The 27,370-nt window shown below is 45.8% G+C and overlaps 1 protein-coding gene across 2 annotated transcripts in view; it reads right to left on the reverse strand.

Annotated features, from left to right (window-relative positions):
* Positions 1 to 25,805, reverse strand: part of CYFIP2 (cytoplasmic FMR1 interacting protein 2) — a 125,825-nt gene extending 100,020 nt beyond the window's left edge. Inside the window, exons 1-3 of one of the 2 annotated variants that reach the window (XM_044230560.1) lie at positions 25,731 to 25,805; positions 4,699 to 4,898; positions 3,103 to 3,192 (exon numbers count right to left, since the gene is read on the reverse strand). In XM_044230560.1, the coding sequence (XP_044086495.1) occupies positions 3,103 to 3,192; positions 4,699 to 4,815 (207 nt within the window). In that variant the 5' untranslated portion in view covers positions 4,816 to 4,898; positions 25,731 to 25,805. Of the gene's footprint in view, positions 1 to 3,102; positions 3,193 to 4,698; positions 4,899 to 25,730 lie in introns of those variants that run through there. The other variant, XM_044230570.1, reaches the window with a different exon arrangement.
* Between the last annotated feature and the right edge of the window lie 1,565 nt (positions 25,806 to 27,370).

The following is a 27,370-nucleotide window of genomic DNA, read 5'->3' on the forward strand; positions in this document are numbered from 1 at the left end:
CTGCTTGTGATCTCTGTCTATCAAATAAATAAACAAAATCGTTAAAAAAAATTTTTTTTAATGAGCCTAATTTTTGTATTCCATGTATCACATCTACTTCATAATATCTCCTTAGCACAAGATTGAATTTGGAATTTATTACTTCTTATAATTTTGTTTTCCATGGCAAATGTCGATGAGGAGCCATACTTTCAATTCTTAATTTGGACCCCCTTTAAAATCAGTAACATGTTGTCCTTGGGACCAGAGAGCACCAAGATCAAGCCTGTGGGTCTCCTGCTGCTCCTGCTTCAGAACAGAGATCAAAAATGGGAAGGGATAGCATCACACAGCCCACCAGCAGGGGGAAGAGTCTGACTTTCACTCCGTGAACGCTTTACTAAGTGGTCGGGGTCCCAGGCTCCATGCTGCGTGCGGTGAACAGGGCAGCAAATGAGAACAGTGTAGACTCTGCCCTGTGGGTATTTCAGTGCCCATCCACCAGATCTACTGTATGCCTGGAGGACAGGGGTCAGGACGGTGTGGCAGAAAGAGCCCTAAGTGGGGCCTCAGGAAGACGTAAGTCCTGGTCCTGGCTCTGCCTGGGCTCACCTTTTACCTTGAAAGTGTCACCAGTTTTCTCAGGTCGACTTGGCCCCAATCACCAGTTCACTCCTGATGCCCAGGCCACGCCCCACCAGAGCCAAACCCTTATTCCTGGGGGAGGAGCCAAGGCCCCAATAGTTTTTAATGCTCTCAAGGCAATTCCAGTGTGTGGCTCAGGAAAGGGAATTTAGGCACAGAAAGGGACATCGTATATGTGCATGCGCAGAGACACCCGAACCCCGGGAGTCTCTGAGAACCTCTGTCTGTGTCTTTCCTCCAGCTGTTTCCACCACCGACGATGTTTTCCCCACCTCATCTCTGACAGATAAGTTCCAACTATGTGGGACAGCAGAGATGCGTGGAAAGAGATCAGGACTCGGAATCAAAAGCCTGGATCCCAGGTTCCACCCTGTGATTTACTAGTTGTGGGATCATGAGCAACTTGCTTGTTCACTTCTCCAGGTCTCAGTTTTCTCATCTCTAAAATGGATGTAATGATCCCTTTGCAAGTCACAGGGCTGTTATAAGGCTCCAATGATATCATGTATGAGAATATCTTATACATTTTAAGTCATCTTACATATGGTTGAAATGTGTGTGTGTGTCTATACATAGAGTATATCAGGCCCTATTCAAAAGCCCCTTCTTTCATCAAGATTTCTCTGACCCTCTCAAGGACCCTTCAAAAACAAAGAGCTTTAAACTTTTACCATGTCAATTACCTTTGAATTTGTGCATTTTCTATTTGCCTGCAGAGTAATCCAGAACATGGGTTTTGTAGTCAGACAGACCTGCATTTGGCAACATCACTTCTCAGTGGTGGGACCTTGAGTAATTTACTTAAATTTTCTGGACTCTGGTTCTCCCTGTCTGTGAAATGGGTATTGTGATAAAGCTTATCTCACAGGGTAGAGGTGAAAACTGACTCAAACAGTGCAGTTATAATATCCAAAACATAACTTACGAACAGACATCTCTCCAAAGAAGATATACAGACAGGCCAACAGACACATGAAAATGTGTCCAAAAAGACAAAACATCAGGGAAGTGCAAATCAAAACCATGATAAGATATCACCTCATATCTGTCAAAATGGCTAAAATCAAAAGCAAAAGAAACATCAGGTGTTGGCGAGGATGTAGAGAACAAGGAGTCCTGTTGCACTCTGTTGGTGGGAATGCAAACCGGTGCAGCCACGGTGGAAGTCCATTTGGAAGTCTCCCCCAAATTAAAAATAGTACAAGAACATTAATTTGAAAGGATATATGGACCTGTTTATTGCAGCATTATTTACAATGGCCAAAAGATGGATGCCACCTTTGTGCCCACTGATAGATGAATGGATAAAGAAGATGTGGTAGAGATATACAACGGAATATTCAGCCACCAAAAAAGAATGAAATCTGGCCATTTGCAACAATGTGGATGGACCTACAGAGATCTAGAGACTAAAATGCTAAGCAAAGTAAGTCAGTCCGAGAAAGACAAATACCATATAATTTCACTCATATGTGGAATTTAAGAAATAAAATAAGCAAACAAAGAGGAAAAAAAAAGAGACAAACCAAAAACCAGACTCTTAACTACAGAGAACAAACTGATGGTTACCAGAGAGGAGGTGGGTGGGGGCTGGGTGGAATGGGACGGAGAGGATGACCCCCGAGTCATGTACAGAAGCGCTGAATCACAGGATTGTACACCTGACACTAAGATAACCGTGTATGCTAACTACACCGGAATTTTTAAAAATTTTAAAATAAATAAACTCTCTACACAAAAAGTGTTCAATAAAGGGAAAACTTGTCTATTTCCCACTTGCCTCACTGAGAATCAAGACTGGTCCCTACTTGTCCTTGGACATCCCCTTCCAACATCTAGCACAGTCTCTGCAGGAACCAGGTACACCGTATTTATTAAATGGATGGGGTCAGGGACGGTAAGTCCAGGCTTTAGCATATAACTGGTACAGTGAGGTGCAGTGAGCTGCAGACGAAGCCTCAGAAGGAGGATTCTGGAATGCTTCAAATTCCAGGGCTGCTGGAGAATAACATCAATGAAAGCCCAAGAGGAAAGAGGGGGCTTCCTCACAGATGGGTCAGGTACAGACCTATCTGACCATCCCCCCCCTCAGACCACCAACTTCTTTGGGTCAATAACATATTATTCTACAACCATCATCTCTTCATTCTGAGAAATCTTCTGCTTTGGTCAAGAGAGAAATGTCCACCCAGCCAGAAAGTAACCTGTAGAGTATAAGACAAGGCAGGATCTGATCATATGTTAGCCTACACTGCTCCAGAAGTTCAGCAACGGGAAGAGTAGGGTCAGATGGGGCCCTACAGGTGAGTAGGGCTTGCAAAGCTGGAAGACGGGAACAGCGTGCCCCGGGCCCTGGGAGAGGGTGGGGCAGGGGATAAGAAAGGGCTTATGGAGACGGGTCTGACTGAGGCAGGCAGCTCCCAGGAGAGCCGAGCACCTGCCCCTCCCTCCAGTGCTGGCAGGATCGAGGCAACTTACCATGCTGGAATGGACCGTAGCCTGCTCAATGTACCTTGCAATGCCTGTGACAAATGCATTCCTGTCCTCGAAGTTTGTGTCAAAGTTAGCCTGTAGGAATTAGAGGACAGAAACGTTTGTTGGAAAACAAGTCCAAGGTGGCTAGGTGTCCAAAAATGAGTCCAAATCGCTGCCAACCAATGCCACAGGTCTCTGTGGAAACCTATCTCCACATCGTCCTCTGATCTTCCCCCAAGAAAATCCCACTCTGACTCACTCACACTGGGCAGGCGCCGGCGAGACGGGGCCCGCACCTGCTTCCCCAGGTTGCCTGAGACTTGGAAGTAAATGGGTAAACTTCAGAAACCTAACTAGCTGCTGAATGTCAAGATGGGCATCGCTTTCATCCGGCAGTTGCATAAACACTCACCTGAGGCTGCAGATGCTTACGTACAAGGACGATAACTGTGGCATTTTTTGTGACAGAAAAAACTGGAAACTGTCCAAATGTCCATTAACAGCAAAAGGCTAAATAAGTCATAGTATATCCATACGATGGACTTTAAAGTACTAGGTCGTGGTTAAAAATAAAATGGTGGCATTGCAGTGTTGTCATGGAAAAATAACCCTAATAAATTTTAAGTTAAAAAAGCCAAATCATAGACCAATATATGTAGTATGGTTTCCTTTTTGGTTAAAAATATCTCTATCTATGTATGATATATATTTATATCATACATATAGTAAAAAGGGGTGGCATGTGTGTGTGTGTGTGTGGTTTGTGTAGTCACAGTTACAGGGTGATTTTTATGTGTTATACTCTTCTGTATTGCTTATAATAAAAAACATACTTACGTAATCAAAAATTCAACCTGGGTTAGAAAACGTGAATAAGCCAAGTTTGTGACTTGACCCTTCAGCGAAGTTTGTGCTTAATAAAATCTAACTACTGAACGAAATTACAGATATATTATGCATTCATATTTAGTCTCAGTTTGCAGCCCCAGAACCTACAAAAGGTCAAACACAGCTAAAAATCTGTGTAACTTATTCTTTCCTCACGTGGCATACTCAACCAGCATGCCCAGACGAGGGGCTGTTTGCGAGGCTGACTCTAGCTACACCGATGCCCTTCCCAGCTTGCCCTAAGGTGAGGAGGGGATCAGCCATGGTTTTAAGCAATCTGATCATGGTTTGTCACAAGCTCAGGCAAAGGCAAACAATGGTGACTGGCTTCCCTGAGCCATTAGCTGCTATGGGGAGCTGAAAGCTCTTCTCACATACATGACGGAAAAGTAATTACCCAGGCAGGCTCCAGGGGTTTCTAAATTGTAATATTTAATTCATGAAATGAGAGCTGCCAAATCCTTGGTTGGTGCCGCAGCAGGAACCGCCGGGAAGGTATTTGGGGTCAGAGCGGATCAACAAGCCTTCCCGGGGGAGGAGAACAGCCCTGGTGTACGTTTACGAGCTAATCTATTCCTCATCCTCAGCTCCGGCAGGGCGCGAGGGACTCCATCAGCTCGGGACCTTTCACCTTTCAGAGGCAGCCAGACCCCCTCCCCGGGCCTTCAGGGCAAGCCCTCGGGGGACGCCCGGGGCTCCGGGCAAGCAGACCTGGTACATGATGGAGGACGGCGGCGGCTCGATGCACGGCTGCTGGTCGGGGAGGGGCAGCTCCTCCAGCAGGTCCACGTTGGACAGGGCGTCCTCCAGGGTCACGTGGGTGGTCATGGCTGCGGTTGCCCCGTTCTGCGCTGTCGGAGAGGGACGTCAGGGGCCTCCAAGGGTCTCTCAGCCTCCCCCTGGGGGGGCTCCTTCCAGAGAAGAAAGAGGGTTTACACTCACTGAGACCACTTCCACGCACTCCTTCTTCACAAAGTGTTTGCAACAGATGCCTGATAGTTGACTATCTCTTTGCAGTTTGCAAAATCCTGTGCTGTTTTTTTTTTCTTTTGGAACATCTATGTCTGGACGGGGCCACCCCGCAACCCCCTGTGATCAACACAGCGGGTGGTATTTTGGCCACAGAACCGATGAGGAGGGAAGGCTCGGCCCAGTCATGGGACGCCCAGACAAGCACCGTGATGAAGGCCCAGCGGCCCCCAGCTTCAGCTACTTCTGAGGATATGCAGCCGGTCCGCACCTGAATCACTGCACAGCACCAACACTCATGCGGGAGAAGCCACGATTCTCCACTTGAAACCAGGGCCTACGTTTTACAGGCCAAGTAAGCCAGAACTGAAAGAATTCAGACTCTAGCATGCGTAACCTTATTTGCAAAAATGGAAGTGCCATGATCTTCCTTGGCCTGGAGGGGTTTTGTGAGGCACACCAAACAAATCAGTCCTAAAAATGGATATTTTTGTGTCTTGGACCCTGACGGAGTGCGGTGGCTTTGATGAGAGCTGCATCGGGCAGTGAGGCTAAAGGGAATCTGAAGACGTGCTTACTTACCCAGGCCGAGCTAACTACTATTTTAAGAACTCAGCCCCCAGCAAACAGAATACTCATTTTTTTCAAAGCCTCTGTGAGACGCTGATAAAAAAAGATCATGATTTAGGCCGTAGAACAGGTTCTCAGGAGTTCCCCCAAACATGACATCCTAGAGGTCACATTCACTGATTACCATGAGTACGATTAAAAATCAAAAATGCAGATTGCAGCCTAAAAAACACCCCTACCTATGAAGATCTGTAAAAAATACCTCAAGGCCATTCGTCGTTAAAGAGGAATTCAAATAGAAATTATAAACCATTTAGGACTGAAAGAGAACATAACGTTTTAAATGCATTTAGCAGAAAATAAGAAAGTAAAACTAAATGAACCTAATTTTCACTCAAAAATCTAAAAAAAAGGGGGCACCTGGGTGGCTCAGTGGGTTAAAGCCTCTGCCTTCAGCTCAGGTCATGATCCCAGGGTCCTGGGATCCACACTGGGCTCTCTGCTCTGCAGGGAGCCTGCTTCCTCCTCTCTCTCTCTGCCTGCCTCTCTGCCTACTTGTCATCTCTGTCTGTCAAATAAATAAATAAAATCTTTAAAAAAAAATCTAAAATAAGAAATCAACCCAAAGAAATAAGAGTGAAGGCACTGATCATTACAAAAGCTGAAATAAATGAAGCAAAGAACAAAACAAAGAGCAGACTAGGTGAACGAAAGTCTAAAAACTGAGTTTCATACGATTAATAGTAACAGCGAGCTGCCCCTTTAGCACACTTGGATAAAGAAACCAACAGAAAGCCCACTGTGCTGACGGTCTGAGCACCCCTCCCTTCCCCAATCTCAGGCAAGTGTGAGACAGGCTTGCAGACTCGAGTTCTGAAGTGTCAGAAAATGTGTCTTGATTGCTTGTCAGGAAATGTGGTGTCCAACACAAGGGCAGAGAAGGGTCACGGACATGACAGCTGGGTATAGGGGCTGCAGAGTGTACCCCAGGTCATGCTGCCCCAAACCAGTGTCTCCTTCCCACCCATGGCTGGGAGGGCAGGTCAGAGCCGAGCAGCTAGTGTTGCTGCACCCATCACTGAGTCTTCTAGCACACCTCCCCATCATGCCTGGGACAACAGCAAAGGCCATAGCCAAGGAGGGCTTGAGGAGCCCAGAAGTGACTTCCCCTCTGTTCTCTGCAGGCACTCAGCCTCATGGGGGTGGTTTTAGGTCCTCTCCATACCTACGCTTCTTCCTGTTCTCTCCCCTGAATTCGAAGTGTGGTATCCAGTTCTACAGCAAAACCATTTGCCAACCAACACACAAAAAATTGTCTCCCTTCTTACATTAGTATTATGTTCATTTTATAGGAAGGACTAATAATTTTATAGAGCATAATGATCTACAAGCACCAAAGCCCTAAGAACCTTCTTCATTCATTAAAATAATAATAGTAGTAGCAGTAGTAGTAGTAGTAATAATAATAAAACCAACATATCTTTACCCTTTATGCTCTGCCAAGCACTCCCCTATTTTAATTTTGCATGGACCCTACAAAGGTAGGTGCTATGATTATTCCCATTTTACAGAAGAGCCAACAGAAGCTCAGAACCGAAGTAATTTCACAAGGTCAAGTGCTGAAAAGTGTGGGGCTGGGGCTGGAATCTAGATGTCTCCAGCTCCAGATCTGGGGTTTCCTTCCAAGTGCTGAGATTCATATTGCAAGTCTGTATGTACTGACAAGAGGTCCATCTCCATGCTAGGTCTTCTCTTGAAAAAAAAAAAATTTGCTTTTTTTTATTTGACAGAAACAGAAAGAGTAGAAGCACGGGGAAGAGGCAGGCAGAGGGAAAGGGAGAAGTAGGCTTTCCGCTGACAGGGAAGCCTGATCCCGGGGTCCTGACTAGATCTCAGGACCGCAAGATCATGACCTGAACCGGAGGCAGACACTTAACCGACTGAGCCACCCACGGGCCCTGTGCTAAGTCTTTTCAATTGTTGGTGCTTATGCCAAAGTACTACAGGCACAGCATTTTTTTTAAAGATTTATTTATTCATTTATTGATGGTGGGAGGGATAGAGTGATAGGTAGAGAGAGAATATCAAGCAGACTCCACACAGAGCACAGAGCCTGATGTGGGGCTCAATCTTATGACCCCAACATCATGACCTAAGCCAAAATCAAGAGCCAGATGCTTAACCTGCTGAGTCACCCAGACACCCAGCACAGGCATGGCTTTTTAATAATAAAAGGCTTGGGCTCCATCCCTAGGACCTTAGTAAGGATGTGAAAGAGCACAAGCAAGGAAATCTGGCAATACCTAACGAACTCATATAAGCATTTCACTGTTTGACCAGTAATCACTTCTAGGGAACTACCCTAGAGACACGTCGATAAAAATGCAAAGACGTTTGCACCAGACTATTCCCCGGGGCACTACCTGCAGTAGCAAAAGTGTGCAAAATGCAAACACGCCTCAACAGAAGATTGTCTGAATAGACCATGTGCCGCCACACAGCGAGATACTAGGCAGCAGTAAATAGGAATGAGGAATCCATCTGTACACGCCAAGTCTGGGGTGATCTCCAGGATATGCTGTGTACAATACATTGTCATTTATCTAAGAAAGGAGTGATGTATACATGCACACACACATTAAAAAACAAACAGTGGAAGATCAACCATCTAATTTTAAAATCTGGCCATCCCTGGGGAAGAAGGATAAGCAGGAATCTGGTTAAATGGGTACTGATAGAGGCACGATTGCTTTGAAAATAACCCATTTTGTAGATTTGACTTTGAAACCATATATTTTATATAATTATAAAATATTTTTAAATTTAAAAAGCAACCACTCCGGGTGGCTCTGTCAGTTAAGTGGCTGCTTTTGCCTCAGGTCATGATGGCAGGGTCCTGGAATCAGCCCCACCTCCAGTGCCCTGCTTGGGGGAGAGTCTACTTCTCCCCCTCCCTCTGCCTGCTGTTCCCCTACTTGTGCTATCTTTTGGTTAAATAAATACATAAAATCTCAAAAACAAACAAACAAACAAACAAACAAAAAAACAACCACTACCCCGCAAAAGTAAGATAAAACAAATTAATGTGTATGTGTATTAGTTTTCGGCATAACTACACAGAAAGAACCTATTCCACGTGATATTTTCTTAAGATTTTATTTATTTATTTGAGAAAGATCACAAGCAGGCAGAGAGAGGAAAGGAAGCAGGCTCCCCACTGACTAGAAAGCTGGATGCAGGGCTCGATCCCAGGACCCTGGGTTCGATCCCAGGACCCTGGGTTCATGACCTGAGCCAAAATCAGAGGCTTTAACCCACTGAGCCACCCAGGCGCCCCTCCAAGTGATTTTAAAACTCAGAAATTTCTGGCAGAAGATAGCTTAAGAATGATGAAGAGTTGCAATAAAATATCTCGAGCTTTTTTTCATAAAAATGGTTAACTGTGGCAGTGAGAACGTTTGAATGCACTGTAAGGTAAGACAAATTAGTGATTGTGGAATGCTCTATCATTCCTGATGGTGCTAAGAATTGGTATTTTTGATGAGAGAAAGGACATACAAAACCAAGTCAACTATGAATATGAATTTGGGGTATCAGTAGGAAGTCATCACATGTTTTGACTTTAAATATACCATATACACACATGTTTGTATGTATGGGTATGTGTTTATCTCCTAGCTCTGTGCATGTAAAAGACAAGGACACAATGACCAACCCATGAGCAATGAGCACTTTTACTGCCTGGCTTTGGTCTGCAAATACTATTTCCTGCTAAAAGAACCAATATATTGGAGAAATAGCTCAGTCCAGGTCTGGGACAGAAAATATATAAGAAAGGCTTAGAACAAGTTGTCAGAGCAGAAAGCAAAGCAGCAGCTCTCTATCTAGGACTCCTGTGGTATGTCCAAGGGACCCAGGAGCCAACTGGAGGCAGCATCCACTGGCCAACGAAGGGGCACTGTGAGAGCATCAGTTAGTATAACTCAGTACAACGGAAGCAATATAAAATATGTGTAAATCCATGAAATCATAAGGACACTTACTAAAATGTTGTCTTTTTAAATTACTTTGTTACTGCTGGAGGATGCCAGTGAACCACCTTTATGTTGAAAGTAGGCACAAAAAAGCAAAGAAGCAAACATTTAACATGCCTTTCCTATACACACTGACCACTGGGTAAACAAGAGGAATGTTCATCTCTAGAGATAGAGAAGTTCTTTTTTTTTTTTTTCCAGAAATACTGACAAATAAATTATCCCTGGGTGGCTCAGTCAGTTAAGCATCTGCCCTCAGCTCAGGTCATGATCCCCAGGTCCTAGGATTGAGCCCCACATTGGGCTCCCTGCTCAGCAGAGGGCCTGTTTCTCCCTCTCCCTCTGCTGCTCCGCCTGTTTGTGTTCTCTCTCTCTCTCTCTCTCTCATTCTCTCTGTCAAATAAATAAAATCTTAAAAAAAAAAATTCCCTATATTTCTAACTCCTCAAATGGATATAGGCACAGATGATCATCCACCGCTAACATCCCTAAGTGAAAGACAATCAGACATCATGTGCCTCCTGATAGAAGAGCACACCATCGCCTTACAAAGAATGCTGGACCCAAAGCAAACACTGGACCCAATCAAGTCCTTGACACCCATTGATAGTAAATGAGCAGGACAGAAGAACACGTTAGAATATGCCACAGTGATGTAATCAGTAAAATATAATCTATGGGAAACTATGCAGGACGAATGACTCAGTGTCACATAAATTCCGTTGGGGTGAAAACAAGAGATCCAGGGGAAGCCATCGCTGATAGGGGACTAACAGACTGCCACAGTGTGTCCCCTTGTTTGGATCCTCTTTGAAACAAGCCATCAGAAGAAAATCGTATATAAGGAAACTGGAACATTTAAGAGTGACTGGGTTCTTGATTGTATTAAGGAAACGTGCTATTATTTTTCGGATGTGAAAATAATATCAAGGTTATATTTTAAAAGAGTTTGCACCTTTTAAAAATATCTACTAAAATATGCATAAAATGATACAGGGGTTTGCTTCCAAATATTAGAGAGGGAAAAAGTGAGTAACAGAGGAAACAACTGTGAACTAGTAACTGTTAATGCTGTGTGATGCTTACACAGGGATTTATTGTATCTTTCTATTCAATGCCACATGTTTCAGAATGTTTGTCAAATCCTCAGGCTTGGTGTATACACCACCAGCTCGAACTGATCTCCCCTTCCTTCACCTTCCCTGACTCTCACTTGCCATGATCTTTCCCTTCACCTTCCTCCTACACCCTGGGTTTCTTCTGGACTTCACACACTTCAAAATAACTCATCTACCAGAATAACCCTAAGGTTTTCTCTTTAACACAATAACACCCCTGCACTTCCCTCGAAGAGAATCAGTAAGTGAACAGCCTACCAGCCAGTAAATTAGGAGTCTTTATTTCTGTTAATGCAACCGTTCTTTTCTCCTTGTAAATGCAGCTTCTCTAATGGATTCCTGTGTTTGTTTGTAGATCATTCACTGTCTCAAGGAGAAGGAAATCAGACATTTTTAACTCAAGGGCTATAAGTGATTGCCAACTCCAAATCAATCAGAAAGAAAAAAAAGACATTCTGGAAATTTTAAGCAATACACATGAAAATAAGGACTTGCTTTCTGGCTCAAGTATCCTGCCTATTTTGCAATCTTCCAAAGGAGAGTAAGTCTTTATATCCAGTCAATGAACACGTGGCCACTTTGCCAATTTGGAAGACAAATTCATAAAAATATTTAAAAACGAACAGTGTTCTGGGAGTGTCGCTTTACCAGGCACAGCTGCGGCCTCTCAGGGTGGGGCATTCACAGCCGATTTAAATTCAGCATCTCTCTAACGAGCTCGAACGCAGTGGCCTGGTTTCACCGAGGACTAACAGCACCGGGCTCCAAGGCAATCTGCTTTGGAGAAGGGCTTTAGGGGCACCCTGGCCGACATGGCTGATGGAGCCCGAGCAAGAAGGGGTAGGCCCCCAAAATGCCAGGTGGGTGCCAGGAGAACCTGGCTTGGGGAACACAGGTGCTGACTAACCACACCCTAAACCCAGCAAAAGATCTAGAAGCAAAAAAGATCTGCATTGTCATTTCCTATTTGACTTTCTGGAAGGAAAAGGAAAAATAACAAGATCTTTTTACTGAAGTGGAATACCGGGCTAACTATAGCATGGGTTCAAATCTGTCATCTGCCACCTACTAGCTACATAACCGTAAGTGTATTACTTAACCTCTCAAGTCTCGGCTTCCTTACCTTTAAAAGGGCAATAATTAATAATGGTCCCTGCCTTCAATGATTTATTCTGGGGATTATATAACATTACAGAATGTGGAATGCTGCCCAATAGCAGGCAGAAAGTAAGCCCTTGGGAAATGTTAGCAGGAGGGTGGCCTCTTTTTAACGTGGTGAATGGATGAATCAAACATTGCCACAATTCTATTTAAAAAAAAAGGAGGGGACTACTATTATCTCAGCTCTAGCATCTCAACTCTATAGGTCTTTCATATTGATTTCCTCAGTCGCAATCACCCTGCAGTTTCGAGAGGACAGGTGTTATTTTTGCTGTTTTTCTAAGGAGGGCACAGGGTTACTGAGAAGTGAAAAACGTTCTTTCAAAGTCACGTGGCCAGCTGGTGGCTGAGCTAAGGGCAGAAAGCGGATATCTTGACTCCCAATTCAATGCCCTTTCTTCTAGACCACATCTACTTTTGTACCTTTATAAAAGGTACCAAGCACTTTACTTCTTTTTTTCGCCTCCAGGTTGGCTGCTTTTTTCCCTCCTCAAGAAGGACAAGACTCTGCCAACCTAGAAAGATTAGGTAACTGTCACCTTTGGGTCCTACAAACATCAAGAGGTCAGGAAATATTTTCCCTGCCTGTAAATCTCTCCAGCTAGAAAGCAATTAAATACATAGTTAAAAGTGATAAATATGTGAGTATGTATGTATAGAAATATTGTATAATTAAATATGTAAATAAATAAATACATAGGAAATAAAAGGAGGCTTACATTGTCCCCCTAAAAAAATGTATTCTTGCACAGCATTTGACTGAGCAGGAAAAATCCTAAGAAGGAAAATGGAGTGTATTATGCGTACATGGGCATGTTGGGGACTGTGCAGGGACCCAGGTTTGCAGTGACAGGACATGGGGCCATGGGTCAGTATTTCCTCTGCAGCCGAGACCCTTCCACATGTCAGAGGCAGCTCTTTCACAGGTGCGGGACCCAGGCAGGCTCAGAGTCACCCGTGTGCATCTTACAGGACTTCCAAAGACCCCACCAGAATGGAGCATGTGTTTTTTCCTGAACAGTCTGGGGGCGAAGAATTTTACAAGAACATTCCACTGACCCCATGGTCAAACCTTGTGGCTCCAAACCTCACTGCAGCCACTTGGCACTTCTTTTAATGCATCGCCCGGTCCATAAAATAAAGCCGTAAGTTAGGCGCTGCCCCAACGATGACAGCAGCAAACCTCACCGTGGTGCCTGGAGAGGAGAGGCCGAGCCATGCAGGATGGAGAGGAAACTACAAGCATGAGAGCTGGGGCCACATAGTGCAGAAGCAGAACTCTACATATTCCAATAGCTTAAGAATATCAGCAATATCACAGCACACAACCACCAAACACTTCATACACTGCCAGGATGACCCTAGGGCTCGGGGAGACTGAAGGGAATGGTTAACTCCTTAAGGAGCCTTTCTGACTCTCTTACCCACTACACAAATTCACTTTCCCTTTGGCTCTCCTTAAAACCCAGTGTGCCCCTACTTCTGTGGCATCCATAATGCTTTATTACACCTATTACCACATTTTCTCTCCTGCCCTAAATGACAAATTTCTTGAGGGCAGGAGATGTCTAACACCCAACTCTCAGCACAGTTTCTTTTTCTTTTTCTTTTTTAAAGATTTTATTTATTTATTTGACAGAGAACACAAGTAGCAGAGAGAGAGAGAGAGAGAGAGAGAGAAGCAGGCTCCGCACTGAGCAGAGAGCCCATTGCGGGGCTCGATCCCAGGGTCCTGGGATCATGACCTGGGCCGAAGGCAGAGGCTTTAACCCGCTGAGCCACCCAGGCGCCCCTCTCAGCACAGTTTCAAGCACACATTTGTAGCTACATAAAAATTTAGTCGATGAGTAGGTGCATCTCGGTGGCTTAGCTGGTTAAGCATCTGCCTTTGGCTCAGGTCATGATCTCAGGATCCTGGGATCAAGCCCCGGGTCAGGCTCTGTGCTCAGCAGGGAGCGAGCAGGGAGCCTACTGCTCCCTCTGCCCCTTTTCCTGCTCATGTTTTCCCTCTCTCTCTCCCAAGTAAAAATCTTTTTTCACGAGTAATGGCCAGGGAACCCAAGACCTCAAGAAAGCCATCACTATGTCCAAGATACCAGGATTTTAAAAGTGGGAATGGAGGAAAAGGAATATAAATAGCAAAAAACCTGTTTATATTTTAGAAAGAACTCCTTCAAAATGGTTCAAATAGTTAACATGCGAGCACTTAAAGCGAAAAGCTTCAATGTCTTGTATACAGTTATGTCTGAAATAAACTCTCTCCCTTCTCTCACTGTATGACCTGATTTCACTCACCCTTCAAGGTCACTCACGCTAGGATGTAATTGCTCCCTTCCAGTGTTGGTGAGGCTGTGAAATAGGAACCCTCAGACATGGCCAGTAGGAAAAGTAAAACAGTGTGGTACTTTGGGAAACTGTAGCAGTTCCTCAAATTTTAGAACAGAGAGTGACCTTGTGACACAGCAATGGCACTCCTAGGTCTACCCGCAGTACCTCTCTGCTGACATGTGCTGCCTGGGAAGGGGGCGAGTACCGATACTTCCTCTTTCCATGTCAGGGCCACCGTTACTAACTGATAATGGCTTTATTTCTCAGTGAGTCCCCAGGCAGCCTCAGAAGCCTTCTCGTGAAATACAGAGGTCCAGGTGGCCACCGGACATTGATCTGCGTTTGCCCGTGAAAGAAAACACAGATGTGTAGAATGAGGTATGCGTGTGTAGGCTCCATGAGGTGACAGGCCATTTCTTAGCCGTCACTGAAAACCTCAGAGACCTTAGCAGAGTTCTGAAGACAGATTAGGCACTGAGGAAGTAGCAGATGAATGCGTGAACACATATGAATCCCCTGACGACACAGGAGAAATGAGATGACCTGAATTGGCCATGTCTTCATTTCTAGTTTTTCCATTCCTTCTCCTTCACTACTGACAGCACAGATAACTTAAATCAATATGAAATATGCAGTCATACCCATAAATTGTCTATACAATTACTTACTTAATATTTTTGTCTATAAAGAATTTTTATGCTTAGTTTTATAAGTATACTTTAAAAGGAAGCTCAGATTACAATCACTAACAGAGACCTAGTATCACTTGGCCATAAACAAAGGGAAACTATAAAATATAAAAACAATGAAAACAATGGGTATCATCTGAAAATCACCTCACATCACTCTTGGTATGTTCATGAGAGGTGGTTTATCTGGTGAGAGTGGGATGCAAAACTAGCTCGAATCCTGACTGCCACTGCTGGCTCTGTGACCTTGGGAAGATGGCATTATGCTTCTGAGCCCCAGCTTCCTTGTCTCTGATAGGAGGAATAATAACAGTTCCGACCTCCTAGGCTTTGAAAACTGAATGAGTTAATTCATGTAAACAGCTTGCTTGGTAGAGAGTGCTCAATAAAATCTGCCCAACAAAACCAAATCCAGCATTGTATAAAAGGGATTATACATTATGACAAAGTGAGATCTATTCCTGAAATGTATGAGGGTTTAACATTAACATCCAAAAATCAATTAATGTAATAAGCCATATCATAGAATAAAGGACAAATCCCACAGGGTCATCTCAGTATAAGCAGAAAGAAAAATGGACGAAGTCATACGCCTTCATGACAAAAACACTCAGCATACTAGGAACAGAAGGGAACTTCCTCAACCTGATAATGGGCAGCTAAAACAAAACAAAATCTACAACCAACTTCAGACTTAATGGTAAAAGACTGAATGCTTTCCCAAAATTAGGAAGAAGACAAGGATGTCTGCTCTCTCCATTTCTATTCCACATTATATTGGAGGTTCTAGCCAGTGTATTTAGGAAAGAAAAAAAATAAATAAACGGTATCCACATTAGAAAGGAAGGAGTAAAATTATCTCTATCTGCAGACGCTTAATCTTATACATAGAAAATCCTTATGAAATCCACTAAAAACTATTAAAATGAACAACTATGTTCAGTAAGGTTACAGGATACAAGATCAACACACAGATGTCAATTGTATCTCTCTATACTAGCAATGCATGGTCAAAAAATGAAATCAGGAAAATATTCTATTTATAACAGCATCACAAATAATACAATACTTAGGAATAAGTTTGCCCAAAAAAAGAGCATAAAATGTACACTCTGAAAACTATAAAACATTGTCAAAAAATTGAAGAAGACACAAATAAATGGAAGATATCCCATTTTCATAGATTGGAAGACTTAATATTGTTAAGATGGCAGTATTCCACAAACTGATACAGATACAGGGTAATCCCCATCAAAATCCTAGCTGGCGTCTGTGAGGAAATTGACAAGCTAATCCTAAAATTCACACAGAAATTCAAAACGATCCCCCAAAAGAACAAAACTGGAGGACACCCACTTCCCAATTTCAAAACTTAGTCCAAACCTACAGTAATCAAAACAGTGTGGAAAAAGAAAGTGTGGTATTGGTATAAAGATATAAAACAGAACTGAAAATCTAAAAATAAACCCTCATATTTATGGTCAATTGATTTTTGACAAGGGTACCAAGACAATTCAGTGGGGAAAGGATATTCTTTTCAACAAATGGTGTTGGGACACCTGGATATCCACATGTTAAAGAATGAAGCCAGACTTCTACCCAACACCACACAACAAATCAACTCAAAATGGATCAAAGACCTATAACGGCCAAAACAGTAAAAATCTTAGAAGAAAACACAGGAGTACATCTTTGTGACTTGGGAATATGTAATGACATCAAAAGTACAAGCAGTGCAATAAAAAATAGGTTAAGTATCTTTGATTTTATTAGCTGTCTATTAATAGCATCAAAATTAAACTTAAAACTTTGGTACCTCAGAAAACATCATCAAGAAAGTGAAAAAAACAATCCACAGGGTGGAAGAGACCACCTGGATGTCGTCTGCTATTTACATAGACTATACAAAGAATTCTTAAAATTCAGTAACAGAAAGGCAACCCAATCTTTAAAATGGGAAAATGATAGGAACAGACCTTGCTCTGAAGAAGATATACAAATGGGCAATAAGCACATAAAAATTATTAATATTTTTAGCCATTGGGGCAATGCAAATCAAAATCACAGTGAGTTATCATTTCCTATCCATTAGAACAGCTATTCTCAAAAAGACAACTAACAACAAATGTTGGTGAGGATGTGAAACTGGAACCCCCATACCCTGCTGAAAGGAAGGTAAAATGGTGCAGCAACTTTGGGAAACAGTCTGGCAGTCCCTCCAAGTTTCAAACACAATGTTACCAAATACGACCTTGCAACTTCTGTGTCTAATCCCAAGAGAAATGAAAATATATGTCCACATAAAACCAGGTACATAAATGTTCACAGCACCACCATTTGTGATGGCCCAAGCCTGGAAATGACTCAAATGTCCATCAGCTGATGAATGGGTAAATAAAATATGGTATATCCCTGTTACGGAATATTATTCAGCCATAAAAAAGAATGAGGTAGAGACACATGCCACAACGTGCACTTCAAAAATCTGATAAGGGAAAGAAACATAGTGTGCTTTTTAAAGGAAATGCCCAGGGTGAGCAAATCAAAAGAAACATTAAGTAATTTGTGAGTCCATAGGCTTGGTGTGGAAACTGGAGGAAATAGATGATGCTGCTAATGGGCATGAAGGTTCTTCTTTCTGGGGTGATGAAAATGTTATAAAATCAATCACGATGACTGTTGCACAACTCTGTGAATATACTGAAAATTACTGAACCATATGCTTTAAGTGGTGAACTGAAGCGTCAGTACCAAAAAATGTTCTTATATGCGTGAGTACTTGGGGACAGTTTGGGTATTACATATGCAGGAGTGGTACAAAGAGAGGGAGCTGGAGTAGGAGCTTGGCAAGTTTGGGAACCACGATGCTGCCTTCCGGCAAGCACAGATTCCACTGAATAAAAATCACCAGAGGAAGTGGGACAGAACCAGAGAGCAACAGACACACCCATCCAAAGGACCCCATGGGGCAGCCCCTAGACCGCAGGACAAGCTGGACCACCGTGGGGCAGGGCCCAAACCAGCACCCCAAACCCCCCAGGTTGATTGCACTGCCATCTGTTGAGGGGGTGGGGGGCTGCCCCACCCTGGGGAAGAGACTGCTCAGACAGCAACAGCCTCTGAGATGGGGGAATGGGCTTTGAGGTTTAGAATAAGAAAAAGACCAGTTTGTAGTCCTCCTCCTTCCTTGAGCTCTCTTTCTGCTGGGAGTGTGGGGGGGGGGGGGGAGTGGGCACTGAGGCTGAGAGATAAGACAGACCAGTGCAAGGTCACTTAGCTAGTTAGGGGCGGAGCTGGGGTTAACAAAGTAACTTCCCCGGAAGATAGGAGGATCTGATACACTAACAGATAGGACAGAGCTCTTTTAAAAAAAAAAAAAAAAAGTGATATTAAATAGGAAGGAAGGAAGGGGAAGGGAGAAAATTCTAACTCTGCAATAAAACAAAAAAGCCATATAGGAAAGGAGATAAATCAAAGGACATTACCTATCTTTTTTGTGATCATCATTTACATGTCTTAATAATATAGATGCTTCAGACATGATTTAGGTTAAAACAGAGCTCTTGCAGTGGCGCCTGGGTGGCTCAGTGGGTTAAGCCTCTGCCTTCAGCAAAGGTCATGATCTCAGGGTCCTGGGATCCAGCCCCACATCAGGCTCTCTGCTCAGCAGGGAGCCTGTCTCCCTGCAAGCCCCACCCCTCACCTGCCTCTCTGCCTACTTGTGATCTCTGTCAAATGAATAAATAAAATTTAAAAAAAAAAAAAAAAGCCAGAGCTTTCACTATATTGGGAGATGGGGACAGGGGAGGGAGGTGGATGGTATAAGAAAGCGAAGTCTTCATCTATCACAGCAGGAAGTAAACAGACAATGCATAGAGCAGATAAATCAAAAAATGGCAGCGTAAGCATATTCCTAAGAGATCTGGAAGCACGAGCTGGGAGAAACAGTGAGTTAGAAGTGACAGCCTCTCTGGGGAGGTGGGCACTGGATGGCTATTTTCATTATGCGTCTTTGAATACTATTTGATCTTTTGTTTTTGTTTTTTAAAGATTTTATTTATTGATTTGACAGAGATAGAAACAGTGAGAGAGGGAGAAGCAGGCTTCCTGCCAAGCAGGGAGCCCGATGTGGGGCTCCATCCCAGGACCCTGGGATCATGACCTGAGCTGGAGGCAGCTGCTTAACGACTGAGCCACCCAGGCACCCCACTATTTGATCTTTTGAAAGCATGTATTGCTTTGATCGAAATTTTAAAATTTACTTTAAAAGACAACAACCCAAGGCCTCCTTCCTAGCATCGCTGATGCCATCTGGCCAGTTGCTAGCACTGTCTTCAGGCAGCCTTCACTCCTGGACTCCCTCACTGCAGGTCTTCTGGGACAGAGACCCCCATCCCCAGCAGCTTCTCTCCACACAAGGGACAGGAGGACAGAGCAGAGAAGTCCACGCCCTGGGCCTCTGGAGAAGGCCTACCCTCCTGGTTGTTTACAGCCAAGAGAAAGACCCTGGCTGAGTTAGAGACATTGCCACCCCACCTCCTGCCGGCCGTTTTACCCAGCTGCTTCCTGTGTTGTCAGTGTTGAGGGTTGAGGGGGCCTTTCCGTTGATAACCCAACAGGGCAGGGCAGATCCCATCCTCTGGCAAGGCGGGAGGCGGGGGTGGGGTGGGGTGGGCAGTCATGTCTCTGAGAGCAGCTTCCCAGCTTGCCGATCTGCTCCCAGTGGGGCCTCCTGGGACAAGCCACCACGTGAGGGGTGCCAACGAGACCTCTGTCTGGGGAGAGGAGCTGCGTCTCAGCAGCACCTGCTCAAACTCAGTCACCCTGCATCTGCCCTGGAAACAAAGAGCGAGACGGCAAGTTCAGCCACAAGAGCAGACCATGCAGGCCTGTTTCACGAGGCTGCAGCTCGACTATGGCTCCAACTGAAGACTGACTTAGGCCCTGGAATCACATCTTCACTCACTCTACAAAGGTCATTTCCTTGTCGGTGAAACAGGGAGGTTGGTCGGGCAGTGGTTTTCTACTGTGATGTCAAAAAATGTCCATTGTCAAGATTCTTATGGGCAACTTTTACCTAGTGACGGTTTAAGTATGAGGTTTGCAAACAAGGTACTTTTTATTACATGTTTGGGAGAGCTCCAAGGGCTCCCATGTTACCCCTGCTTGCAGGTTTATCTCTTTCCCTGAGTGGGGGTGCATTGGGGAGGGGCTGGCTGTGGCTGTGGTGGGTTGAGCATGTCAATATTGTCCATGTCCAACTCGAAAAAAAAAAATGACATTGGCAGCAGACGGACCCTCCATGCAAAGGGCTTCCTTCAAGACCACGGTTCTCTAACATGGACACCCACTCTGGCCAAGATGTATGAGAGGCCATGAACCTGCCTATGAGCATTCTTGCCTTTGCTCCAACTCTCTCCACTCTCCAGTAGACTGTCCTCTCCCCTTCTGGAATCCTACCCTTGACCACTGTCAAGGCGCAATTCAAGATAGGCCTCCATGAAGTTCTGAACAGTCAAACTCCACCAAACCTCCATTTCTCTGGATTCTTAAAGGGCTCAGTCTCAGCGTTCACAACTTCCTACTGCATTATAAATTGCTTTATGTGTTCACTAATTCTTTGGATCACCAAAACCAGGAATAGTCTTTTATTTTTTATTTATTTATTTTTTTTAGTTTCACCCATAGCCCTAGTACAGATCAGGGCACATTCTACACATTATTTAGTTAATAAGCACTACAGGAACAACTTGTTGACTATATTGGCAAGTGACCCAAATTCGTGTCTTCTGGTAAAAAAAAAATTTTTTTAACTTAAAACATTATAGTCCTCTATGATATCACATCTAAGTCAGCCTTATTGCTAGAAGACTCTGAGGGGACTTCTTTAGAGCATACCGATCTCACCTTAACCCGTAAGACACAAGTCCTTATTTCTCTTTCCCATGTGACAGTATAACATACTTGAAGGATGATGGCCAACCCCTAGTCCTGAATTCTTTTCTCACCCTTCATACCTTGCCAAAATCAGTCTTAAGACGTCACGATTTAAAAACACAAATTGGCAGGCGCCTGGGTGGCTCAGTGGGTTAAGCCGCTGCCTTCGGCTCAGGTCATGATCTCAGGGTGCTGGGATCGAGTCCCGCATGGGGCTCTCTGCTCAGCAGGGAGCCTGCTTCCCTCTCTCTCTCTGCCTGCCTCTCTGCCTACTTGTGATCTCTCTCTGTCAAATAAATAAATAAAATCTTTAAAAAAAAATAAAAATACGAATTGGCTATCTTTCTCAGGTATCCCTTCACTTAATACTGGGTTACTGAGTATCTTCTAGGAGGGTCAGCTCTGCAGATTCTCTGGTCTCAGAAAGTAAGACAACCCTCTCATTCATCCCAGCTGATTTCTTATTCCACCCACAGAGGCAGCTGTTCCAAACCTCCAGAAGTCTCCTGAACTTTCCTAACCAGTCTGCCACCTTTACTTTCTGCAGAGGACATCATCTCCTCCCTTATTTAGAAGACAGACACCAGACAACATGGACATACTAAACATCCTTCTATCCCATGAAGAGATTAAAATCTGAGAACCGCAGCTCTAAGATGACCTAATGATGATGCAAACACACAATCAAAAGGCCTATTGATGAAGTCATCACTGGGTCCTTCTCTGGTATCTCTCCAGAAGGTCACATTTACTTCCCTCTCTCCTTGCACTATTTCTGAGTTGCTGTAAGTCTAGCCATATGCCACTCAGCCAGAAGGGTCCCTGCAAGAAATTCTGCCTGAACCTCAGCTCTACCTCCTCAGAGCAATCTCTTTCAAGGATCTTGCACTGAACTGGTTTCCTCCTCTACTGCCAGGGCCCAAGAAGTACGGCTTGAATGGTACTTCCTTTGAGGCACACCACACACAGCACTTGGCATAATGGTCATGGCTAGGAAGCCAGTATCCAAACTCTGCATCCTGGGAGGCGCCCCACACCCACTGACTGAAATCTGAAATGTCTTTGTACAGACAAGGCCGTCCAGGGGCCGTGACAGAATCTGTGAATCACACAGTGCCTTTCAGTGTCCCCTTGGCTTGCTGTTACAGAGAGGCCACAGATTTGTCTTCTTAAGTTGACACACAATATATAATTAATAACTTGTTCCTCTAGGAATAAAGGGCAGTCCTCCCAAAGAGCCACACATTCAGAAACCTCTTTCTCTTCTGTTTCCATGGCCTTTTCTTCTAAGACTGGGATTTATAGACATTATCTCATCTGCAGGCTCCTGTGGCAACAGGTAGGTAACAGGCTGGACAAGCTGCTTTCCCGTGGCCAATTCGGAAAGTCAGAGAGAGGCAGTCCAGGATTTAAAGGCACACAGCAAGTCGAGGATAACTCCTGTGTCCGAAGGCCACGGCACTGCTCTGTCTGCCTGGGAAGTGAAGCGTGCACTTAACATTTTTGGCTGATTGCAAAATGCTAAATGCACACAGAAGGAAATTTCCTTCCTGACCTCTCTTTGTGTGTTGAAATGTGAGAACTACCTCTGGGCTTGGGCTCAGTGTACTCCCTCCCCTTCTTTCTGCCTACTCAAGTTATATTCACCGTCAGTGAGCTGCTCAAGAGCACTTCCTACCTGAAGGCCTTACTGGTAGCACATCCTATCACTCTCGTGGCTACCTTTTGCAGGTAACCCTGCCGGGGCTAGCCAACTCCCTGTGGGAAAAGCAAAATCCAAGAAGGCCCTGGAGGTAGAGGAGTGGGAAGAGCTATGGATTGACTACACACATGAACCATATTCTTAAGGATTATGTAATTAGTACATTAAAATAATAAATACATGGGCACCAGGGTGGCACCTAAGTGTCTGCCTTCGGTTCAGGTCATGATCCCAGGCTCCTGGGATCAAGTCCCACATCGGGCTCCCTGCTCAGTGGGGAGTCTGCTTGTCCCTCTCCCTCTGCCTCTACCCCCTGCTCGTGCTCTTTCTCTCTCTCACTCTCCATATCTCAAATAAAATAAAATCTTCAAAATAACCAATAAATACATAAATAGAATAGCACTTCACTATGTGCTAGACACTCTACTCAACATGTGCGTGTGTCCCTCACTTAAAAAGAGCACCCAGTGAAGGACCAGCTCCTTCCCCACCTCTGCTGGCTTCCCAGTCACTGCCCAGCATGCTCCACTACCAAAACAGGTCTATCCTCTAGAACCTAGGCATGGGTGTGCTCCTCAGAACGACAAGACCGAAGGCCTGTTACAAAGGCTCCAATGAAGTGACTGATGTCTGGTTTCATCAAGTACAAGTGAATAATTAATACTTGCTAGTAAAGAAATAGACTCATTATTATGGTGGCCACACGGAGGCTACAAAAGACCATTTTGTGAAGTTCTTGGTGGATCCCTGAGGCCAAGAGCAGCCAAAAGAAACCTCTCTGAGTGAGAGTGTAGGCCAATCCTCAAATATAGGGACCAGAGCCTGTGCTGTTTTCCAGGAGTGCTGTTTCCAATGCTAATTAGCTTGTTGCTTATTCATCACCTCATTCAGCTTGCTGGTCAATGACAGCAGTGGAGGCCCACGGAACTCCCAAGAGGGCACAATTTATCAGAGGGGATGTGGAGTTTTCTCCTGGGGTGCTTTTCCAGATTTTAAATTCATGTCTACCTTTTCTGGGCCGGTCTCCGATTTGATTTGAGGAAAAACTGTCCAACCCTACTGGATCATATACCCCATTCTTGGCCTAATGCCCTAAAGCAAGTATTTCCTTTTCCACTTTCAGCAGGGACAGAACAAGGCAGGCTTGGGTGCCTCCAGAACTGGTGAGAACTGGCCAGGAAATATAATAAAGAACCTTAGTGAGCAGAGAGCTAATGCCCACAGCCAGAGGCTCAGTGTTCAGAACTAGAGAGAAGCACTAGCTTTGTAAGCAACAACACGCTCTTCTTGTGGCCTCGTAACTGCCCGGGCAGATGGCAGCCGGTACCAGTGAGTAACTCTCTATAGGAAAGTTTTACCCTCCCCCCCCCAAGTGGATACTGGGTGCTCCACACATACCTTCCAGTGACAGTAACCCCTGGCCAGTGACACATACACATGCTCCTACAGTACTTCTGCCCCAGCAGCAAACGGAGCTGACCACCGCTAGTTACTGTCATTTAAGTGAGCTGTTCCCCAAATTGCTACCCAGTTCCCCGTTCCTACTCGCAGCCCACTGTCTGAAATTCCACCGCTAGAGATATCAAATATGTTGACTTAAAGCTTTGTTTTCCATTCAAATGCCTCCTGGCCTCTGTTTCCTTTCCAGTTAAATGACTTCTAAAGGGCCTGTTCTGCATCGAATGGCAAATTCTTTTGTATTTAGCTCTTAAAAGATAAACATGTTCACTGGCTCCTTTCTTGGGAATAATTTTTGACACAGGAGAATGGGGGAAGCACAGAACATGGAGGTGGAGGTGGGAGGCCTCAGGGAGCATCACAGAGAAGGTCTTATGATGCTGAAACAGACTTCATGGCTTTTGCAATCTTGCTCAGGAATATGGACCTAGAAATTTGCACTCTAACATCTGTAATCTCCGGGGTTAGCAGCATGGCTCCCAACAGGGCCTGTGCCCAAAAGTAAGTAAGGTAAGACACAATGCCCTAAGGGAGACCTAGGTAAAAGGTAGAAAAGTGGAGTATGAGAACGAGCACTCCCCTAATTCGTTCCTCATGTCTGCAGGACAGCCCCAGTCTCCTCATCCACGCCAGGAAGGCACAAGCACTTGGGAGCTAGCAGGAAAAGATCCTTGCCACCTTCTTGTCCTGGCTGGAAGGGGAGCAGATGGCCCATCAGCCCTAGGTGAGTGTTTCTGCTGAGCTGGAGACACTAGGGAAGCAGAGGTCAAAGTCAGATCCCCTGGGCTGGGAAGGGCCAGGGCAGTGCCAGTGTTCTTTCCTGCCATGTTCTCCTCAGCACAGAGAACCATACTCCTGTCGGACCGTGCTTCCTGCCCCCACCCCCACCCCTAAACAGAGAGCACCCCCTTCTCTTCCTTTTCACCCACCCATCGAGGGGGAGGGCTGTCCTGAAAAGCAGAAGCTACAACAGACAGGTAGGCAATCTTTCCGGTTCTCCAGAGCTCAAGAAAATCCAACCTTTTCCCCAGGAGTCAGCCCACTCATCCCCTTCCCCCTGTCATCCCCCGCCCACAGCCAACCGGCTGGGGGAGTGATGCTAGTGTAGGCCAAGAGGCTTCAAAGCGGGTCAGACTTGCCTTCTCCCTCATTAAATCCCCCACCCCCGAACACTGGCGCTCCGACCTTCGCCCCACCCATCTCTCGTTCACTGCAGGGCGCTGTGTGCCCCAGGCGTCTGCCAAGCAGGCCCACGCGGCTCTCGCTGGCCCTGGAGCAGGTGATGGTGGCCTTGGCGGCAGAGGCGGCGGCCGGCGCTCTGCAATACCTGGGCTCGGGGATGTCAAGCCGCCGGGCTCGCGGCCGAGGCAGGTGTCTCCCGTGCTTGGGATTAGCGCCGCTTCCTCTCCGGCCCGCGGCTCCGGCCCAGGCCGCGCACCTGCTGCTGCTGCTGCTGCTGCCGCTGCCGCTGCCACTGCCGCCGCCGCGCCCGAGCTCCGCCCGAGCTGCTTTGAGTGTCCGCGCCTCCTCGCAGGGGGTCCGCGCCCCGGGGCCCAGGGTGGGCCGGAGGGCTAAGGGGGCCGCGCAGGGCCTGGAGTCCAGCCTCCAGGGGCTTGTGGGGGGGAGGGAGGCCGCGCTAGCCTGAGCGCCGCGCCGAGCGCCCCCCTCGGGCTGGGAGAAGGGGCGCCGGCCCCTTGCGCATCCTCACGGCCGCATCGACGTCCCCCGCAGCATCCCGGTCCCCATGCCGGCCCCGAGGCCTGCGAGCGCCGCTTACCTGGGTCTGCGGCAGGTCCAGGGGAGCAGCCCAAGGCTACGGCGGGGCCCCGCGCCGGGGCGCAGGATGCTCTGCCTGGCTGGGCTCGGCTCGGCCGGCCGCGGCGCTCGGCCCCGCCCTCGGCCCCGCCCCCCTGCCCGCCGCGGCTCCTCCCCGCGTGCGGTGCCGGCCCCTCTGCCGCCGCGGCTGTCACACAAAGAGCAGGAAATGGCTGCGGCAAGGGGCGCACGGCCGGCGCATCCCTGACCTGCACCCCGGCTGCTGCCCCAGGACAGCCAGCCGCGCGGCCCTCGGGGTGGGGAAGGGAGAGAGGACCTGCCGCCAGGTCTCGCATGCCTGGGAGCCACACCTGCGGCAGTGGGAGGGCGGAAGCTCTGGGCTCGGTTCGGGTCTCATCGATCTCACGTTATTTCCAAGTGCTCATTTATCTACCTAATATTTATTGAGCAGCTACTTTGTTCCGAGCCCCATGCCAGAAGCTGAGTACGCACTGGTGTACTGCCCTTTTGGAGCCTGTCATCTACCAGGAGAGGCAGGGCGTAAATTAACCTAGTACTGTGCAGTTAAAGCTGGAATAAGTTCTGCGAAGGAAAGAAACAGGGTGAAATGATGGAAAATAGAGCTGAGGTTTGGGGAGAGGGGACTCCCACCAACTGAGTCTGGTACCCAGTGCTGCGCCTCTGCTCAGGAATACCTTCTCAGTTCCTTGGAGTCAAATCCCTGAAGCTGCCGTCTCTTAAGCAGGGACCTGCCTCAGCTTCATTCAGGAATTGCCTAATGGACAAAAAGGAACACACAGGGTGGCAGGAGGAACCTAAAAGGACAGGCAGGCACCTACCTTTCTCTTCAAGGCTTATCTGCCATTCAGGGCTGGCCAAAGAAACGGTTCTCCCTGAGCTGCAGCCTGGTGGACCTTCGGATCCAACCTCCAGACCCCCTGCTCAAGTCACTTCAACAGTCTTGTTCCTGAGAAGCCTCAGTAACTAGAAAGTGAGGAATAATATCTGCCCTTCTTACCTCACAGGTAGACACACTGGAAAGCATTTGAGACATTTTAATGTGTGTGTAGATATATAAGATAAAGTCCTGTTATAAGGGAAGCTTTCTGAAATGTTTGTGTAGGGCCCACAAATTTATACTTAATCACTTAGCTGTTCCTGTTAGGGGCTATTTATAGAGGAGCCGTATTACCCGAGTCTCTAGCAAAGGACTTGTGAAGTCTTTGCCCTCACTGATCTCATACCATTTCCCAGACACTCAGAATTCATGATCCTTTATGGTTTGATGTTACATCACTCATTCTAATTTAAATTGCTATTTCAGAAAGGATGACTTATCTATATATGCACACACACACACATTTCTGTCCCTGTGAGAAAGCTGTGGAGGTGTTTGTGGAGGATGGCTTTAAAAACTGAACTGGTTTCTTTCTTTTCCTTCCTTTCTTTCTTTCTCCTTCCCTCCTTCCTCCCTTCCTTTTCATTTCTCCCTTTCTTTTTTAATTTTTCATTTTCTACCGTGATCCTTAGGATTTTGAGTGTCAGTGATTATAAATGTATAACAAGAGAGATTGGATTTTCATTCTAAAGGGACAACTATTTTGGATATTGTAGATTTCTGGAAGACATATTTCTCCCTGT

The sequence above is a fragment of the Neovison vison genome, chromosome 1, assembly GCF_020171115.1.
Source record: "Neovison vison isolate M4711 chromosome 1, ASM_NN_V1, whole genome shotgun sequence".
Taxonomy (NCBI): Eukaryota; Metazoa; Chordata; class Mammalia; order Carnivora; family Mustelidae; genus Neogale; species Neogale vison.